The following is a 21,998-nucleotide window of genomic DNA, read 5'->3' as shown; positions in this document are numbered from 1 at the left end:
ACTCAACGATGACAATCTGCTGACATTTGGATTAACATTACTCCACCTGTTTCCTCGCTGCCCTATAAACAGGACAATTCTCCATCTGTAGCTGCATCTTTGCAGTTTACACAGATGTAATTATGAGCCCTGCAGGGTGACATCATTCTCTTTGTTGAGTTTTTTTTTTATTTTTACATTTCCTTCCCTTGATGGTATCTTATTAAGAGCTGTTAGTGGCAGTTCTGCTGAGTGTCTCTGGTGACTCTCCTGCACCTGCTTTCCCTGTTTAACATTCATGAATAGTTCACATTTGTAGCTTCTTGCTTCTGTGTCTCTTTGAGATTACTGCATACAAACAGAATGCAGTGATGAAAATGCATTTTTACTAGAGTAGAGCAAATAAAACTTTTTTTTATTATTTTGTTGAGTCTATATTGCTCTTTAAGTTGAAATGAATAGATTTTTTTTGGCTTTTGACCAAGGAACAAGATTTGTTGAGGTATTTCTTATAAGAGATCATAATATCCATAATTTATTTTTCTGTTGTCTTGTATTTTAATATTTTCAGTTATTAGCAACAAGCAAATCATCCCATTCACTTCAACGTGATGCACTTATGCTTTTCTACAGTTTCTCAATTAGAAGTACTTTATGAATTGTCTATTGACATGAAATATGTACTATACTTTTTGTGTAAACAATTTGCAAAAAATAAATAACCATGCTAATTTGTTGGTAAAATCATTGTGAAAGGGTTAATAGAGGAGCCACAACAGAAAGTTGTGATGACTTCCCGTAGACTGAGTTTTAGAAAGAGTAGGAGTTTCTTAAAGAGACAGAGGCACAGTTTCAATTAGCTGTTGTTTAATGATTTTTGCATTAACAACTGAAGGTAACACAGTTTCTTGCTTGTGCTATAAAATTATAAACCACACAATACTGCCCCTTTAACTGATTGTTTAACTTTCACAAGTCACTTTGCAGAGCCTTATTGAAATGAAAGTGATCAAAAATATCTAGATAATTAATAATTGTTTTACCTGTATGATTACTTGGTGATTGTCAACAAAAAGCACAGAGCAAGGATTACAACACAGCCACTTGGAGTTGAAAAGTTAAAAGTGTGAGATTAAAAATCATAAAGTTCACATTATCCCAATATTATGATTGTTTTTATGTATATGTTAGATCCAAATCTCATTTGAAAGACTCATCAAGATATTAAATTGTCTGTATGTTTTTGTTTTTCTAGTGGGTGCCAATCCTGTTTGATTTCAAGCAAAGGGACACCGTTTGGGGCTTTGTACCAGGAAATACCAACTATCCTCTGATCCTGCATCTCGGTGACTACAACCTGGACGGCTTCCCTGATGCCCTAGTGATCCTCCGCAACACCAGTGGCAGGTCAGAAGAGAAAACCTATCAAAGTTCCCAGTTTTCTGGTGATTTTTTTTATTTTAAGTCCAAACTAATTTGAGTTTTGTGATGGTGATTCTTTACAAATAGAATTTTTTACGGCATTGTCTATCAGCTTTGACATTTGTACTGATTTTTCTTTTTAGTTGTGTTTAACCATTTAACATCATAAAATAATTTTCACATATTTTCAACTCATTTATTAAAGGGGAAAGAAAAACTATCCAAGAGATAGAAACAGTTTGACAACACAAAGTAGACAAAAAGATCTAAAGAAGCAACACATGATGCCTAAGAACTGAGAAAAACAGATGAGAAACCAAACCAAACTATCAACAGTTAGTCTGGATCTTGTTACGTAACCATTTCTAATGCTTTTGAGTCATTTGAACCATAGTGAGAACCTTTATCCACAAATGGAGAAACTACCGACAAGTGAAACTTGAAGACTTTGAGAAAATATTGTGTATGCTAATAAAGACGTTCAGGCTGTTGAAACACTCCATTTAAAAACCATGATGGTGAATGAATGGCCATCAGTTTGTCACCTTGAGCTTAAGTACACTTAAGTTATCTAACAGTTAGAAAAATTAAGGTTTTGGTGTGGCTTACTCAAACATCAAAGTGAGATGCTGTTTTGATCTTCTTGCTTTAATACCTAAAACTGCATGCGAGGTCAGTGTGACCCTGTCATGCACAGGGTAATAATTGTTTAAGGCGAATCCTTTGTCCTCTACTTCTCATGATGATAAAAGAAAATGCAGAAAGAAAACCTATAAAGTCGAGTCTGGAAAGGGGGAATCTTGAAATTAAAAATTTGTAGCAACCCAGACATGTAGTTTTTCACTTAGGCCCAGGTCAGCTTGCATAGCTTTCCACACAAATCCAAATCATCCTCATTTTGATGTACGTCGTCTAATTCCTTATCATTTAAATTCGCCATGAAATATTTCACCCTTTGACAAGACAATTTTAGCTACTGCAAACTGGGAACACAAAACGCCACGGATCAGAGCTTAATAAATCCAAAAACATACTTAAGGAGCTTATGCAAATTGCTAAGGCTTCCGCAAATTACAAATGTTTCTGTTTTTATTTTATTTTCACAAAAATCATCCAGTTTAGGCTAAATGTATTGCATTGATTACTATGAAATTAATGTACTCGACCCCAGTTCTATTTCCTGTTGATTTTAGCAGGAAATTACTTACAAGCAAAGTTGTCACATTGGTGCATTTGCAAACAAGAGACTTAATTCCACAGATTGCTCGGTGATCAAACCCCAATCGCAGGCTTGGGAGCAAAAAGCAATTTCACTCAATTTAATCTGAACAGAAAAGTAGGAGAACAGACAGCTAAGGTGAACTTGTTCGGCGACTTTTCTCAGCATTGCGCCCGATAAGCCGGCCCTTTAAAGAATTCCTGTGCTGCGTTCTGGTGCAAGAGTGCCATGCGCATCAGGAATGGGATGTATGTATTTGTTGAAGGACTTATGTGGATTATCTGTCCTCAGAGATGAAGATAAGATAGTTGCAGGGGTCAGAGCCGTGATTGTCCATGCATACTGATTTCCGTGTAAGAGAGAGTAATAGAGAGTGTGCCTGCTTGTGCTTATTACACTAGAGACGGGAAAGTTGAGCCGCAGCTAAAGACAAATACCTCTGAACCCCAGTTTCTAATGCAGGCACTATATAATCACCAGTAAGTCGTGTTGAGCTTAACTTTTTGTGTTTGAAGAGGAGTTCCATCTCACTCGCTCTTATCCTTACCAGCTATAGCCTCTTTATTTTTCTATTTCCTTTTTTCCATTTGATTCTCATTTTAAGCCTGAGCTTTGAAATCTTGTGCTTGAAGTGGCTTCATTGCAAAGCTTTGAATGCAATCTTTGTTTATCTATATCATTGGGTTTTACAACATCAAATTTTAAAGAAAGGACAGGAGGTCTGTTTGTTGTACATGCAGGAGTGAAGCTTTATAATAGATTATTTTCTTAAAGCTACAGTAAGTAGCTTTTATAAAAATTGTTTTTATGTATTATAACTTTCGCTGTGTCATGGCAGTATAATATGAGACCAATAATTTATTTAAAAAATCCAGCTCTTCTTTGTGGTACAACTGCCATTTGCAGAAATATGCCGCTCCTAGTCAGAAACAACCAGTCAGAGCCAGGAGGAGGGTCTTAGCACTGTCAATAAAGCGTGTGTATGAGGTGCTCTCAACCTAACCCTTGTTCTCTGCTGTGCTACAGCTTCTTTCTCACAGAGGAGACTTTTGTAAATGCTAATGCTAGTTAGCATGTCCACAAATGACGGCGTTCTAATAACTGTTAGCTGCTTCTCCATCTTTAGCACATTGAGCAGCAAATACACAGGTTTGATTGACTGTTTTAAGATCTTCGACCTCGCTGTTATTGGTTGTTTCTGACCAAGAACATTATATTTCTACAGATAGAAATAGGAGCATTGAGAGGAAGTGAACGTGCTTGATTTTGTTTTCTCAAATTGTTACACTTTCACTGTAGACAGTTTTAACAAATGTGTAACAAATATATTTTTTATGAAAGGAATCTATAGTAGCTATAAGATCCCCAATCAGCATATTTTACATTGATAAATTTTATCTCTGTTTGCATAATAATGCATCACATTCTCATTTATTAGCCCTGCCCACAAAACACGATGCACAAACCCATTAAAATTGGTGAACTGATCATCAAATTTAGTTGTAGTTTGCAGTGTTCAAAAAATTTACATGTTTAACCTGCAAAAAGGGTTTTGATTGAAAGCTTGTGAACATGCTTTCAAAGAAATGCCACCACAACGCCCCCTGATGTTCAGCACATTAGACCAGTTTCACAAAGAGCTAACAATAAAATGTACATGTAGTGCTGTGCAGTTTGATGCAAAGTATTGTCCTGGAAATGAATCAGAAAGTCGGCCATTTTGGGAAAATGGGCCAGACATTGGACTTTGCGTGTGATGTTTGGTATTGAAATTTGGATTTTTTTTGTGTATATGTGTGTGTTTTTTTATTTTTATTAAGAGGCGTGGCTGTTGTTCTTTGCCAACAGCAACAAAGTCTTCTTTTTTACAAATAAGACTTTGTTGCTTTTTCTATTTCTTAAAGGTTTTATTGGCTGTAGTGACCTTTATTTGATGGCGAATAGACAGGAAAGTGGGTAATGAGAGAAGGGGCAAGACATGTGGCAAAGGTCACCAGGTCAGGAATCGAACCTGCGACAGACGTCGAAGACTAAGCCCTCCATATGTGGGTTGGGCTTAACCCCTACGTCACTACAGCACTCTCACATGTTGTATTTATGTGGGCATGGCAAAATATATTCACTTTGCCAGATAGAGGACAATCAGCACAATGTACATGTGTAATAACATATACATGTTATCAAATTCATCATGTATGTGTGACAATCTTGGTTGGAACTCAACACAAGATGTTCCTTTTGGATCAAAGCAGTTTAGCCATATTTTTACGTGGCAACATGAAAATAAATCAGTTTAGGTGTGACGGCCATTTATGGATTCTTACCTCTGTAATGAGCTCATAAACATCAACCTCTCCATCCTGGTCGTTTTATTTACTGCATATGTGTGAAGCCCCTTAAAACTCTTGCCATTTAGCAAGCTGCTGTTGACTTTAAATGTCTTTCAAGATGCTTTCTGAATGTGTTAATGTTCAGTAGTATAAAAGGATAAATTCTTAGATTGAGGCATAGTTCTAGATGCTTCCCCTCAAACTAAAAAAACACTATTAAGTCACGTTCCACACTTTTCACTCACAACAATGATTGCCGTTCACAAACATAGAATGTTTATATAGTTTCATCAGGTGATCTGATGTGGTTTTTTCTCTGCTGGAAAAATATCTGTTTTATTCTCACTTTGACGCTCAACATGCAATAAAGCTTTGCTCTGTCTTTGATTGTTTTTTTTTTCCCTCTCCTTTTTCTGCCAAGAGGCTTTCAGCTAACCAAATATTTGGACCACCCATAACTGATCTATTTTAAGTCCCTCTCCTTCGTCTTTGTTTCTCCGTCTTTCACTCCTCCACTACATTACAGCTTTCTTTTTATCCTCTCAATTAGTTATTTATAGCTCATTTCAGATAAAAGTCCTGCCAGTTCACTTCACCTTTCAGCAAAAAATGAATACTGATTTAACTGTTTATAGCAGAAAAGCAGAGGGTTTGAGATGAAAGTAATCTACTGGAAACAATAGAACAATGAGCGAATGGACGCAGTGAGTGGAATAAATTAAACCAAAACTGAAATGTTGTCGAGGAGTGTGTAGGTCACCTTCCAGTGCTGCTCAGTTATGTTTTTTCTTAAAGTTTAAGTTTAAAAACTTAAAACTTTTTGGTGCTATGAAGAAAAAAAAAAAGCATTTTAAGGTTATTGTTTTTTCCCTTGTTTCCGTCTAAGATTTAATACAGTTTATTTAAAGGTTTGATAGCATACGTACCATCTGGGACAAAAGAAAATCAACTCTAGAACAGATTCTTGCCTTGTTAATTTCCGACATTAGGAATAAATAAAAGAAAAAGCTAAATAACAGTTTGGATTAAACGAGCTATCACTTAATTGCAGTTGCACGGTGATGAAAAAGAAACTAAATCACACAAAGGAGAAAAACAGTCACTGAAGAATAAACTGGAATAAATAATGAATAGCGATACTAAAATAATCCATACGAGGAAAATGCTCTTAAATTAACAAATTTGATTAATTTGTGTAATAAAGTATTTCAGTTGGGGCTTAATATAATTTTCTAAATGTTTTTTCCCCCCAGTTGAAATCAAACTAATATAAATGTTACATTTTTGCTTAAAAAATATAGTCTAAGCATTATATTACTTGTCTATCAAGATGGAAAGAACATTTAGAATAAGGTTAAATGCACACATCAGTTCAAAACCTTCAAAATCCTCAAAAATGTTCCACATTTTCAACAGGAATATAGCATAAAGAAACACAATCAGCTTGTGAGATAAACCAAAAGTATTTCAAGTGTCATGGCTCTATTTTATGACATGAAAATAGAATTAAATCTTGCATTACCGCTGCCTATGGTGTGCTTGTAAAACCTTTGCACTGTCGCTTTCGATGTGTTAGGTTGGCTTTAGTGGCTTCGACCAAAAGTCAGTGATCCCCACTTTTTCCGTCATGAATCCAAAATCTGCAGAAACCAGCCTGAAAGTGTGAACTCCATGTCTTTTCAAAACCTGTGAAGACTGTGAAAGCGTTGAGAGCTTAACAAGCCTCATAGCAACTCTTACACTGAGATTATATAAGACAAGTGGACTATATTTGGAAAGGATGATGACTTGTAAAGGCGCACTGGGTTTTATTTACAGTTTAATTCCAAGTCAGTTTGGAAACCATGTAATCCTTTTCTTTGTCAAAATTACGAGCCACTTTGTGTTAGCGACTCACTGAAAATCTCTGTAAAATATACAGAGATTTATGGTTGCAATATAAAAAAAAATGCGAAAAGTCTCAGGGGATATGAATAGTTTTTATGAGGAGGCACTGAACTAATGACAGTTTTTTTTTGTATAGTAATAGATCACCTCTATTACTAGGAGAGGTTCAGTTAAGGCTCATTAAGAATGAAAGGGCAGACTAAAGATGTGGGTGAATCTGTATATTCGTGTCAGTATCGATGCGTTTCAGCGAAAGCTCTATACGACTCGTGTCCTGAGGATCCGCGTTATATCCAGGTCACAGAACAGACGGTGACTCTCTCTCTGCCTGTCTTGCTGAGTCTTGCACATGCAGGCAAACATGCTCAAACAGATGATCATCACAACAAATAGTACATGGCTGGTGAGAGGAAGCCTTGTAGATGTTTCTGTTTGCAGAAAAACAAGCACTGTGGGACGCTGGGGACGAGTGAAGCAGCATAATGAAAGAGACATTGACACACACACTGAGAGGTAAAGCGCTATAAAAGTAGATATTTTTTTATTCTGCTATTTCTCTTTCATAATTTTATCAGTTCAAGAATGTTTCAGAAGATTCCTATGGATAAAACAGTTCTTGACTGTGTAGATGTTGTAGCGTGGCCACTTAAGTGGGCAACTGACACTCCTTTTTGGTTTATATTTTGTGAAGAAGGAAGTTGCGCTCAGGTCTTATTCAGTGGTTTTTGTGTATATTCCTTCAGTGGTTCTTGGTGCAGTGCCACCACAGGCGAGGGGGGAAACGGGTTTCAACAAATACTTCAGATCGGTTGAACACAGCGCAGTGAGAATGTGAACCACAGCAGCTGAAATTTGTAACAAATGTAATTTTGGTTCCCAAACCGAGTCTACTGGACTATCAGGTGTGAAAAAAACCCTAAAATATTGTCAGTTTATAAATCACTGAACAAAATCAACTTAACAGAGCTACTCCAACATGCTACCACCGTGAGCAATAACTTTTTTCATGTACTTTATAAACTTCCATCATCATATTAAGTAAGTGACAACACTTGACAAAGAGAGTCAACCTCCTTTAATTTGAGCAGCAGACACACAAGCAGCTCCATATTCAGGAATATTCTCCAGAAAATTAAAAATACTCACTGTTAACTCCAGATACTTTTAGCTGGTACCCATTAACTGCGTTACACCCCTGAGTGAATGTGACAGAGCAGTGTTACCAGACAGGCAGAGGACAGTCGCATCATGTTGCATGCATTATGCAACCGTCTGTCTCTATATTAACAACAAAACCCTTTGACAAGTGTCAAAGGTACGGCTGGAGTTTGATGTGTGATTGGGCAGAAGTCTCTACCAGCTGCCGCTCCAGCGCTGTTGGGGGAACATTGGTAAATATTACACCACATCAACTACAGACTACAGGTCACGCTTAAACTGCTTGTGTGCATCTGTGTGTGTGATATACGATCGTATACGTCAGTCAGCAGCCCTCGTAGAATGGGATTATCCTCAGCTCCAATCATGTTTTTTTTCTTTCTTACTTCTCTGCATTTCACCACACACTGATTAAAGGGCAGTTTGAAAGTCTGATCTGCCTCAAGTGACGTGGATATAATTACGTGTTCGCATGTGTCTTACGTGCATATCGGCTTATAACACTCCAGCAAATGAAAACAGTCAGATCGTCATCCGGACAGCTTTCAGCTTTTCAAGACCCAGAGTAATTGCGGTTTCATTACGATTTTTGATTAAAAAGGAAACGTCAAGGCTGGAAGGATAGGGAACGAGGACACAGATGGAGTTAAGTAAAAGGCAAGAGTAGAAGGAAACCTGTTGATGATTAAAGTTCAGACTGGAGGTTCATCTTCAGCAAGTATGTCAGCAACCCCCTAACATGCAGCTAATGCTACAACTGCAGCTTCAGATCAAGACAAATGCAATTCTTTGAGTTACCTGATTGAAGTCCAGATGTAAATGCTATTGAGAGTTAAAATTGGATGTTTATAGACACATTTCATCCAGTCAGACTGAGCCTGAGCTATTCACAGCATAGTACAGAGGGGAAAAATTCAGAGACAGACCGAATCCAAAATACCTTGGAATGGCAGCTAACAGTGGTTCTATAAATTACCTACTGAAATTCACAGTACAAATTTCTTATTGAGAAACAAATTCCGATTTTCCTTCCACTTCGCCATTACGTTTGATTCCATCCAAAGGAAAATAAAGTCTGTACGTTTGTGGCTGGAACAGGCCATGATGCACAGCACCCTATCTAGACGTTAAAGTTTTATGTTTTCCACAGTTGTTGCCTGGTGTCGATATTAATTTGGCCTTAGAATCACAATGATAGTCGATGAACTAATTAATACTAGCACGACATTGTTCGAATGAAGTTTATTAAATATGCAATCAATGCAGTGCAATAACAGAAATCCATAGTTAAGTTTCTTCTTTACTGCAGTGTTTTTCCAATGGACTCAGGCCGTGATGATGGAAAAAAACTTTTTTTTATTATTATTATTATTCATTTATTACGGATTGTAATACAAGATACAGAAGTACTGCCACCATTCACTCATTAACACCATTCACTCATTAATGAATGAATACCGTGTGAGTCAGCAGAGATGGTGAACTGAATGACACTGACATTATCATCAGCATGTAAAGAATTCAAAATGACAATAAACAGGTGACAATGGTGATAATAAATCAGTACCATTTATAAATTGTATGGTTGAAGACTCAACCATACAATGGATCAATTAATGCTGTTAAAAAGAATTAGATAGGATGACAAAGGAAGAATAATGCAGAAGAAATGAGAAGGAGAACTTGAGAGACGACATGTATTGCTTGTGTTTAGCTGAGATCAGTTAATAAAAGTCAATTTTCTATTGAGACGTGCCTACCAAATTATTTCCTCTACTAGCTTTATGATTCAGAAAAAAGTCTGAAAATTCACAAATCTTTTCTTTCCATATTCATTTCTGGTATCTTCATTTCTGTCTGCTCAGAATAATTATTTGTCCAATTATACATATGTATGCAGATGGTGCCTAGATGTACTTTATGTATCTGTGACCATGAGTTTTAAGTACAAGTAGAATGAAGTGTGCTGCTGGTAATAGGTACAAATGTTCAGAACTTCTGAAATGCATTGCCCCCTCACCCCCTCAAAAAAAGCTGCTTCACACACATTTTTTTGTAACCAATTGGGATTCATTTTTACTCGCATGTCCATAAAATGGTGCTTTTAAAGGTTGTCCTAAAGTGTCTTTTGGGTCGGCAATGCTTCAGTTTTACCAACGTCGTTTGTTTTTAAAGCAGAGCCGTTTTCATCATTAATAGACATAAAGGACAGAAGAACTGGTGATTCCACAACATAGTTTTTGATCTTTAGTGGAAAAATTTGAAAACTTGCAATTGATTCAATAATACGAAAAAAAAAACATTGTGTCTAGTTAATTTGGCTTCTTTGCTCGAAATATTTTTCACCAAGTAGCACAATGTGTGAAAACTATTGGTTTAGGTTAGGGATGCACAATATTAAATTTTTGGTCAATATCCGATTTGCCAGTATACTAAAACTCATTTGGCCGATAACCAATACCAATATTTTTTTCCCTATACCTACTTATTGAAACTATATGGCTTTCTCTACTGTGGAATTAAAATACTGCATTATTTGTCAATTTAACCTGTTACCAAATGCTAATACTAAAAATGAGGCTGAAAATTATGTCTGCCTCCTCTTTGTGAGGAGGCAGACATATTAAGCAAGCTGTCAAAGACTCCAGGTCCTAGTTCAATTCAGATGTATCACTTTTCATTTATCGTAGGAATAACTCATAAGTCTGTGTTCTCCTTGTCATTCCCCTGAGCAGACGCAACCTGTATCTGTCAAAAACAGTTCATAGGTTACCAATCCAATCCATCAACTACTTGACAAACTTGCTAAGCAATCAGCTTTTGGACATACATTTGCTTTTTTTATCCCCTACTCCCCAATGTACAGGCAAACCTTAGTCTTCCAACAAAAGCCACCAGAGATGCTCCCTTTTCAAACAACACCGCCATTCAGCATAGCCATAATGACTTTTATTCTCACCCATTTATTTTAAAAACTAATTAAATCTTTCCTGTTAAGGCTTTAAAGGCCTCTTAGGGATAGAATGAGGGGGTCTGTGCATGCAAAAAAACAGAAGGGAAGACTCTTTATTTCATTATGTCGACAAGACAGATGTTGAATTGAAGAATGAAAACAGAGGTAAATAAAGCCTCACCTCGGATGTTACAATCACATATGCTCTGATGTGTTGCTGAATCAGTCATTCCATAACATTTATGCCTCCAACTAGAACATATTTAGAGTTGATATTCAGTGACGATATGAATAGAAGCTAGAGTACTGCAATATAATGTGCTAGGGTTTAAAGAAATGCAAATATAGTCCTTACCAGTTTTAAAATTGATTAAATATAAAGTCCAACACCAACACATTACGTAGCATCAATTTTTGTTCAACAGACGACAAGCCAACATGCCCGAGTGGTGTGTAAACCCAAAATTCACCCTCACCTTCATAGGAATTGTAAGTAGGAACAGGGAGCTGCTTATAGAACATAGTAAGATACTGATAATTGTAAGTGTGAGCTGTTCAATACAAGAAAACAGTTTAGTAATGTTAACACAATGACGGAAAAGAAATACAACCAGCAATGACTTCAATGTTTTAACCATCCCTAAAACCAACAAAACTTCTAATTTGAACACGTCTTTCTGCAAAGTCTTCAATATGCTGAAAAATGTTTTCTTTCCCACCACAGTCCAGAGTTTCCTCCAGAAAACATGCTAAGCCATTGATAAATGTTTTGCACTTCAGTTATTTCATCCTAATTAAAGTGTTCAAAATATATTCATGACTTGTCACTTTGTTGGCTTAGGGTTTTATGGTGTAGACGGGTAAAGACAGGCAGTTGTTACAGCAATCCGGTGAATAAAAAGTTATACTTGACCTCAATTTCCCTATACTGACCATACTATGTTGCCATTATGCTTCTTACTAAAGAAACTCTCTAACCCATTTTTGCTATCACTGTTACTGGTCTATATATAAAAATAAAAAAAATAATGATAAACAAGCAATGCTTATTCTGGTGGGGGCACAAGTAAAGCCTGGTGACCCGCCAGGCTTATATACGCTGGTGGAAACCCTGTTGTCCAACAAACCAACATGTTATGATGTTATTGTTTAATGTTCGTACACCAATAACATTTGTTTTTCTTGGTATTAACTGAACATTTTAGAAGTAGCCTCTGCTCTCAGATGTTAGAAACTATCAATATTTCTTCTTTCCTGGGGTTTCAGGCTACAGTATTTATTTTATTAAAATCAGCTTATCAGTCTTCTACAGGAGGAACAGTGGGCACATAGCTAATGAAAAGTGAAACCTTTAAATTGGTCGCTTTTTCACATCAATTTTACCACACGCATTTATATAAGGATTTCAACATAAAAGCATTGTCTTTGTCCAGAAGGTAGATAAATGGTCAATTACAAGAAATAGGACAAAAACATGTCTGTGTATCAAAAAAAAAACCTAGAGGAACTGTTTTTTTTATTTTATCCTTATAAATTTTGTTATTGAGGAGGAGCTTTTTGAATAGGGATGATGTAAATTAACTAGGCTAAGTAGAGGAGTCAGGCGGGAGCTATGTGGGCTGCTTTATACTTGGTTTACAGTTAGCATACGCCCTGTTGGGAGTCTCTGCCGCTGCTTGGATGGCAGTTATAAATTGATTCACTGTTCCAGCCCATTGTTTCCATCCTTAACCTAATTCTCTATCCCTGTGTGCAATCAGAGTCTGCTCGCAGCTCACAGGCAGCAAAATTAGTGTTTTGTAAATGCAACAAAAAGTTTTTTGTGTTTTATATCAGACGACAAGCTGATGGTATCTTGCAGATTTGTCCCAGAAACAAAAAATAAACACCATTGTATGTTTTGAACATTAAGATACTACAAAGTTGCCACTTAAGTGGAAGCAGTGACACTTCAAGCTGCAAACAATGAAAGTTTAATTCCAACACTTCCTGTTTTTGGACTTCTACAGTTTACAAGTGAAATTATGCTTTTTCCTGCATTAGCATTGAAAGATTTCCCTTGATTTTTGCACCAATATTTCTGTACCGCAAAGTAAGCTTAGCATTTTTTTGAGGGCACTAAGGTATCCTTTAAATTCACTGGAGGTCACAGGCACGCACACAAATACGCTATTGATCCGTTGCCCTCAGGAAGAAAGCGCATCCTGCTGGCCCCGGAGTGTTTGATGTGGAAATGGTCCGGTCCGGCTTTAAAATAAGCCCCCCCACCCCTTCGTCATAAAAGGAAGGGTTTAAATGTCACACCTTGCCCTCCAACAGGCTGCTCTGCAAACGAACGGGCTTGCTGGCAGGAGTGTTAGCATCCCATGTAGCCCAGTATGCATGTAGCAGTGAGAGGTGTGATGAAGCTATTTCTGGAGTACAAAATGAGGTCACAGATGGAGACAGCTGAACTTAAGTGATTTCTGTTGTACCTCCCGATGCTACATGACAGCGTGTCACATGCACTGTACGCTCCGTGCAGCTGATTCCTGCCGACGCCAAATCCCAGAGACCAGAACTGCTATTGTCCTGTACGATCCACCTTCAATTATCGTAGCTGTCTTTGCCGAGGTTCACGAATCAGTGCAGAGACAGGAAAAGCCTTGGAGAAATGTGGCACATCTGCACAGCCCACATTTGGACACATTTTTGTGTAGAATTATTCAGGCTGTAGGTCAGGCTCGGTGTCTGACAGTCACAGAATAATGTTAACCCCGCCTGACAAGCCTCCCTTCCTCAGTTAAAGGATTCATCTAATCTATTCTGTCTGTGCCTTTGCACTAAACATGCTACACAAAATAACAAAACCAAACCAGTTTTATTTGTGTTTCGTGATAAAGTAATAAGACACACAATGTCAAGATTTAAAGACATCACCAATATTTAAAGCTGGAATATGTAACTTTTATGAAAAATATGTTTTTGTTTTGGAGGGGTTTTTTTGCTTTTTCTTTTTACATATTTCCTGAAACTGTCAATATATTGTGACAGTATAACTTTAGAATCTATGAATAAACTTTATCTACCTTCTGGACAAAGACAATGCTCAGTAAAAACCAACTAATCAAATTCTGGAAGAGCATTGTAAATCACACTTGTGTATGTGCTGCACATAGAAACAGCTTACCCTTGCAGGTAAAATGGGTTATCTGCCTAGCTAAGTAGCTGAGCATTCACAGCCTGCTCGTTTGTGAAAAAGATGTTGTAGCTCTGCGACCCTTTCCTTGGATGGATGCACAGCATAGCATACTCAGCTAGCACAGATGGCTAGATTGCTTAGATAGCAATACAAATAGTATTATTTAAAGGCTCTTTTACTTTCTCCGTTATAAATCATCTACTGACTTACTTTAATAAAACTACTGCAGGCTAATTACAGTTAATGTGTGCAATACTGTGCTTTTAGTGTCATTTAGAATGGTAGAAAACATGTAATGTGATATCAAAAATGTGAATTAATGTTTTGGATGAAACAACTTTTCAATGTAAGCATTTATATTTGATAATAGATTAATGATTTTTAAACTTAAGCAAATAATAATCATAATAATGATTATTATGATTAGAAGAAGAAGAAATAGCTACTTTAATTGCTTAATTTTTTTCTTTAAAATAACATTTCTATTCCATGGTTTTAAATCAGCGGTGCCCAGTGAGTCCTTAACGGCTTTCGTCCTGCATGTTGTATTTTGTTTCCCCGGTTCAGCACACCTGAATCTAATGATGGCTAACATCTGTTGAAGCCTGTTGAAAAGATAATTCAACCATTTAAAGCTCCTGTGTCAGAACAGGGACATGTCTAATACCTGAAGGACTCTGACCTTTGAGGACTAGCTGAGCACACCCCTGCTTTAAATTACCTTGTGAACATTCATTTTTCTCAACATGTCTTGTCTTTTTACTTTTAATGAATAAAAGCTTTACAGCATCCAATTCTACTGTGTAGGAGAAATAAAATGGAATAAAGGTAGATAGTTTCAAAACAATAAAACAAAATTAATACATTTCTCACTCATACATTTCCAAGGGTTTAAAATAAAAGTGCATTTAATGAGAAACAATAGAATGTGTCATAGTGAACAGAATTTTCTACTTTTGTAATTCACACAGTGTTGCTCCTCCCCCACCTGTTGTTCCGTTTACCTGCCAGAAAGAAGACTTTGCTGTATCTCAAGACAAATTTGACCATTTAAAATAATGTTTTTGGTTGCGTAAACAGACGGTAATGATCTAAAAACAAAAAAAAAGCACTATCACCTTGTTTTAAAGACTGCAGTTTAGTCAGCTGATTGCAGGTTGAGCCTGAGCAGATAGCTGATGGACTACCCAAAATCAGCCTGTTATACTCCCAGTTATAGCATCTCTGTATATGATTCACCAACATGTTTGGCTGACATTTATATTGCAAATGTGTGCAAAACTTTGTCAGAATTCCGCTAATGTTGAAAAACCATTAAATAAAACCAATTAAAATCACTGGTGAATATGTTTGTTCACATATTAAGTCATTTAAAAACATAATGACATGATTCTCCAACTACTTTCTGTCGCATTCATCGTCGTGGTTGGGGCCAGAGGCAACGTCCTGTTATTGATCATGTGACTCGTGTGATGTGGAAAAGGTGTTTTCCTTGCACATTTGTGAAATAAACCAATTTCAATATGACCAACAAAAGCATCTCATGCTGGTGCCAAAACCTTTTCTCAAAAAACAAGAGTTTTTTAGAATTGGTATGTTTCCATTAATCAGATTTGAAAATATCAAACTGCCTTTTTATATCAATGGAATGGTCAATGGTAAATGGAAATGCAGCTACTGACATTTCAGTAAAATATTTGGCCTCTAATTGTTGTATATATTCATCTTTGATCTAGATTTATTAAGCAAGACTCTGAAACTCAGGAACAGTAGTTAGGACATTATGATGACTGAAAATAAACAGACCAGTAAAGAAAACTGTATATAACTGCCTCAGTCATTCCAGTACTGAATATTATCACAATATTTTTCTAATTTTCAGATACATTAAGACCTTATGTTCAAATCTAACAGTGGTCATTTGTAACATCAATTATAACTGTTAAAGAAAATTTAATATTATTTTCACAGCAATAGTAATTGGGTAATTACGTATTATTTGGATAAAACCAGCGAGATCATGTCAAACTGTTTTATTTTAAACCATGAGAATGTCATCCTGGCCTTTGCCTGGTTTCCATTAAATGAGCGTTAGTTTTTCTGTAAGTGTATATAGACTCATGTGTCTGTGCATGTTTCCATCTATCAGTATTCAGTCCAACATAGCAGCTGCCAAAAGCTTAGGAGGCTGTTGCTAGGCAATGTCATTTAAAATCCATCCTTCTCTGTATGTTGGAAGCAGGGTGGCTCTGTTTGTCTTCTGGGGTTGTAGCTAATACCACAGTGTAAGGTTGAGTAGCATGAGACATTTGCCTTGTTTGTTTTCTGCAGCTGCTTTTCAAAAATGTCCAGACTGGTTTGACCTCAGATCTGTTGAAACCATTGAAACTAAGCAGCTTTCTAGAAACAAAAGAGAGATGACTTTTGCAATTTACATTTTCTAATGTGGCATTTTGAAAAGATCACTCATCTCGCTTACGTTTTGAAGAGACTTGAGTGGTCGAGCCACTTAAGTGTACAGCCTTTGTTGACTCTTAGAAAGTAGGTCCATCCATCATAAAGCAGGATTATCCATCATAAGCTGACAAAACAGATACCACAGCTGCTGTTCTTTGCTCACAATGAACAATTTAGTTCATTGTAAGGTTAACTTGCTGTCTGCTGCTGCATCAGAAACTGGATGGAAGTGAGCAAAGTCTGTGTTTAAGGCATAGATGTTACTGTATGCGCAGCACAGATGGGGTTCTTAACTTGAATGCTTTGTTTCATACCCAAATTAAAGCACTTTTTCTCTCTGCCTGCCACCATTTTAGCAGCTGTAGAATGTCTCTGCGTTGGTTGACAGGAAAATCACCATAACTCGACTAATGATGTGGATTGCACTACACATTTCTTGTGCCTTATAGCTCTTTATTAGGAAAAGGGATACAGTAAGAATGGAGTCTTATGTTGATTTGCTTTTCATTTTTTGTTGTTTGGTTGTTTGTCAGATGAACATTGTCAAAACAAGAATACAAAACTATTGAATGCAGAGACTCCATAGCACCATAGTGAAGGGCGCGTGAAGCCATGGAGAGATGATGTGGAGCTAAAGGAGTCGGTGAGAGCAGGCAGACCATGCAGAGCAGTGACGCTGCCAGAGAATAGTGTTTGACTTTGATTGTGATAACATGAGTCACCACTTCTGTTCCTCACCGCAGGGTCCGAGAATGAGAAACCACAACACCCCGGGGACCCAAAAATGTATCACTGTCCATCTCAGTGGACATGCCCTCGTCTTTCCTTCACTCAGTTTTCAGCCACGACTCCTTCATCCTCTTTTATTACTACAAAAATGATCAGCTCCGATAGTTATTGGACCAATGACTAATAACTAAGTTTCTAAGTAATAGGTCGGTGATGGTACAACTACAGTGTTGGCTGATTTACACAGAAAAATTAGTACTAGGAGACTGTAGAAAGTCCCATCTGGGCCTTTGAAGACAAAAAGGGCTGGTTAGGAAAATGTTTGTGTCCTCAATGGATTATTGTCTGACTATGAGTGTCTGTGTTTCAGTGTATAGAGTAGTCATTTTGAAATCTGAAAGCAGTGGGTTTGATTCCAGCTCCCTCTTGCCACATGTCTGTGTAGCCTTAAGCAAGGCTTTTAAGCCAAAGTTGTCTACCAATCTGGGTATGTGTGTCTGTAGCACTGTGAATGGGTGAATGTATATGTTGTCACAATTCTTAAATATCTAGTCAGCCCTGCTTCTGTATATTTTTTTGGTCTTTATTTCTCTCTGACTGCCGCTGTATGGTTGCATATGACTTGCGCTCATTGCATTTTCTTTTGAGCAGCCGTCTATAGTGAAACATATACCACTACACAGCAGGAATGACAGCAGCAGATACAGAAAATAAGCTTTTCATCAATAAATGTAACACCATTTTAAATCATGTGAAGGTCAGCTGTCATCTGAGTTTTTAACAACTCCTATTTTTATATAGCATTTATAGTAATGTTACATTAATACTCAACTCTGTTTCTAAGCAATCAGCTTTTATGATCAAGAGTTAGATGTTAAGTTTTCAGCTGAAAAGAGAGGTAAAGGACTCTTTTCTGAAGAACTGCGTGTCATTCTGTTAAAGAGATAGATAAGTATATTGAAAAGAGAATTTTCAAATACATTTTGACCATTCATAAAACTAATCCAAAGCCAGAAGGCATTCAGTTGAGTCCTTGGTCACGTGACTGAAGTAGAACATAAAAGTAAAAATGGAAACAAAAGTATTTTCCCTTGAGCCTGACAATGTTGAAGTGGAGCTGGTGAAGGACATAAAAACCCAGAAGAAATTAGGTGGTAGGCAAGGAGGGGGGGCATGAAAAGTGCGGTAGTCAGATTTCTCCAGACATTCAACATGATCAAGTTTACTGATTAGTAAATGCTGGAAAGTGCAAAGACAGGCAGGTAGTGGCATCCTTGAACGCTTGAGGTAGAGAAAGAAAAGGGTCATGGGCATGATTAGCTGGATGTCCTACTGCCAGCCAACTGCTCCTCCAGAGTCCAATTAGAGTGGAGGTGGGTAGAGAAAGAAACCGTGGAAGATTCCATACAGTCTCGAAATGAAAAAAAAATGTTGAAAAAAAACACAAGTCCTGACACAGAAGTCATGTTATAATCAAAGCCCCCAGGCACACAACCTTAGACATCCACACCGCTGTTGGCATGCTGAAAGAGCAGAAGGTATGGCTTAGAGATTATGGCTTCACTTTTGCGAGAAACAGTACTTGCTGATGCTTGATTTTTATTACATGATGCGGCATTTCAACTTTTAACTCACATTTCCAGTATTGTAATGCTCCTGTAAAAATATATACACCGTTTTAGATTTTTGCATCCAGAATCATCAAAGTCTTCTCTCCCACCTTCTGACAGAAGGATATTTTGGGATGATCAGCTTCGGAGTTGAATCAGAAACATGGCAACATGCGAAATCTTTGGATTAGAAGCATATCCTACATGTCCTTTGTGATTCCAAACATCGTCAGTTTATAGACCTTGATTTCTACATTCTCACATGAACCTTAGAAGTTTTAAATAAATGTGCATCTTTGTAGTTATTGGACCAAATACATCAATATATGTACTAATTTTTTTCATCAATCTTAACTGAACACAGACCTTGATATTTTACATTTTGTACAACTCAAACAGAAATCTGCTGAACGTCACATGGGAAGGTTATGAGAATGTAAATATACTAATAAAAATGATTAATGTAGCAGATTTTAAGTCTGCCAGCTTGGCTTAGTTAGCAACAGGCAATAAAATGATGCTAACAATTATTGCTGTTTAACACCTGGAGGACAAACAGGATAAATAATTCTTCTACCTTTTAAGTCCACAGCTTTTACAAAGTACTAACGAGGCTGCCAAGTACTTTTAATCACATTTACAGTGTACTCCTTTTATTTTGTGAACGAAGATGCCAAAGAAACCAAGTTTTATTTCTTCCATTTTATCATCCTTATTTAAGTTTGTAGGACACAGTAGGAGTATAACCATAAAAACTGCAGACAGACTGTGATTTTATGCGTATAAAAACAAACAAACAAAAAAGCTAAGGTTGGAGTCTGCTGCTGGCCACACAAGCAAGATACAGCAAGCAATGCTGTTTCTGTGTCTTGGCAGAAGCATGTGTGTGTGAGTGTGTGTTGCATTATGACCTTGAGTTCATCTCACCAGTGCAACCCCTGCAGGGCTGGGAAAGGACTCGTTTGAAGTACCCGACTCTCAGAAAGAGCAAACAGACATTAGTGGACAACCAAAGGCCTTCTAAAGTTCAGTCTTGGGGGTTTTCTGTGTCTGCACGTTTCTTTCTTTGCATTGACACCAACACATTCTCACATGGTGGACCACCTTTCAGATGGAGAAAGAACATACAGACAATTAATGAGTTGATTGATTGACAGCGCTTGACAACGACTAACAAATCATCAGAAAAAGAAAATGCAAAACCAACAATAAAAATAAGGGGAAATGGCACTAATCTACATAGTATTAAAATCCTGTCTACAGAAATGTCTTGAGCTTAGACTTAAAAATGTCTGGCGAAAGCAAAGATCTATAGAGTGTTTGTTATTTGGTCTCTCTTGCTTTTGTGTATTTTGTTTCCCTAGCTTATTTTATGTCAGATGCAGTGCTTCTAATACATTTTGGTAAAAATTACAAGAAATCTTTTTCATGGTATAAAACTTTCATATTATTTGTTAGATGATTCAACATTATCTCCATTTAAAATGAACAATTCAGATCTTTGAATAATATCATTTGTATTTATAAAGAACCCTGATTACAAAAGAAACTAAGCCTTCAGATTGTCAGAAGGTACTGTAATTTTACGTTATGGAAATGTAGAAATCATTTTGTCTAATATGCTATGTTAAAGTAGCACCTCATACTATAGTTGCATCATCTCCAAAAGGGAATGTAAAATGTACTATTTCTACCTCTTTGTTTGTAGAGTCTAAGAATGTGTGTGAAGCAGCTTCCCCAAACAGAAGTAGAAAGAGGTCAGCTCGGTTCCCCAGAGGGAAACAAGATGGTGTTGAAACAGTCTGAAAAGGTAGATGTAGTGAAAGGAAGAAAAAAGGTTAGAGCTGTAGGGATTTCATTTAGTTCCAGGAAATCAATCACAGTCTGCCTTCATTTACGGAACAAGGCCACATATGTTTACAACAACAGATGTAATGCAATAAAATAATAAGAACTTGATCAGAGGAGTTACATTGAAGGGGGATGAGGGAACATAGGTTCTATTTTAGTGTGCTCCTTAGTTTTACCTGAACTCTGACACACACCGTCTTTATTTTTGTACATGAGCAGTTGAAGGTTTTGTTCACAACTGCAGCATAAGAAAGCCCTCATGTTCAACCTCAAATCATTAATGTTTTAGGGTCTAATCCAGGAGCCTGTAACTTGTGTATGGTCCTTTCCATCGCTCACTGAGAATTTAGCATTTTTAGCCAAAAATGCTAAAGAATTCAACAAAGTTCTAAAATATATGGGTGATTAAAAACATGGCAACTTTAGCAGGTTTTCCTAGGTGTTTTTATGCAGTATGTGTATAACATTTCTACAAAAAATGACATTAAAAGTATAAAGATTACTTTTATGAAAATATTTTTTTCGTGTATTTATCTTCTGGTTGCAAACATAAATACTTTTGTGACATTGTTTTTAATACTTATTAGTTTATCTAGAACAACTGATCATTACCTTAGATTAACATGATCAGAACAAGAGCCTAAAGGAACTCCTGCTAGTTTATAAATCACAGACTACTTATTCTTATACATAGTTATCCTCTTTTTTTTTCTTTTTCTCTTTGTTTGCTCTTTTCTTTGTTTTGTTGTATTTCTTTCTAACTCATGTAAAGCACTTTGAATTACTTTGTTCCTAAAAATGTGCTATATAAAAAAAATGACCTTTCCAACTGTATGGACTGTTGACAAAAATGTATACATTCATTTGATGATATTCTTTATGTTAAAACCTAAAATCAAGAATTGTTCTCTTGAAAAGTCAACACAAATGTAGCGATGTCTTGAATTACTTGGCACAATCAGTGGTAACCTTGCAATCACCATGTCAGATGTAAATAATAAAGAGTATTTATTTCTGTTCTTGGCAGTGATCAGCGGGCCTTCCTGTTGGAGAACGCTCCCTGTAACGTACCCAACTGCAGCAGCGTGGGACGGATGTTCCGCATCCACTGGGACCAAACGGATCTGGGGGCGATCCAGAAGGCCGTCATGGCTACTTTCTTTGACATCTATGAGGATGTGAGTAGAGTGTCTTTGTTATGCTGCTTTTTTCTTCCAGTACT

The 21,998-nt window shown here is 36.9% G+C and overlaps 1 protein-coding gene across 1 annotated transcript in view; it reads left to right on the top strand.

Annotated features, from left to right (window-relative positions):
• itfg1 (integrin alpha FG-GAP repeat containing 1) overlaps positions 1-21,998 on the top strand; it is a 152,042-nt gene that overhangs the window by 56,192 nt on the left and 73,852 nt on the right. Inside the window, exons 10-11 of the mRNA XM_055060071.1 lie at positions 1,235-1,386; positions 21,804-21,954. Coding sequence (XP_054916046.1) covers positions 1,235-1,386; positions 21,804-21,954 — 303 coding nt within the window. The remainder of the gene's footprint in view (positions 1-1,234; positions 1,387-21,803; positions 21,955-21,998) is intronic.

This window comes from Poeciliopsis prolifica, unplaced genomic scaffold (genome assembly GCF_027474105.1).
Source record: "Poeciliopsis prolifica strain line A6 unplaced genomic scaffold, Auburn_PproV2 SCAFFOLD057, whole genome shotgun sequence".
Taxonomy (NCBI): Eukaryota; Metazoa; Chordata; class Actinopteri; order Cyprinodontiformes; family Poeciliidae; genus Poeciliopsis; species Poeciliopsis prolifica.
Note: the sequence above shows the minus strand (reverse complement) of the source record. Positions and strands in the feature narration are given on the sequence as shown.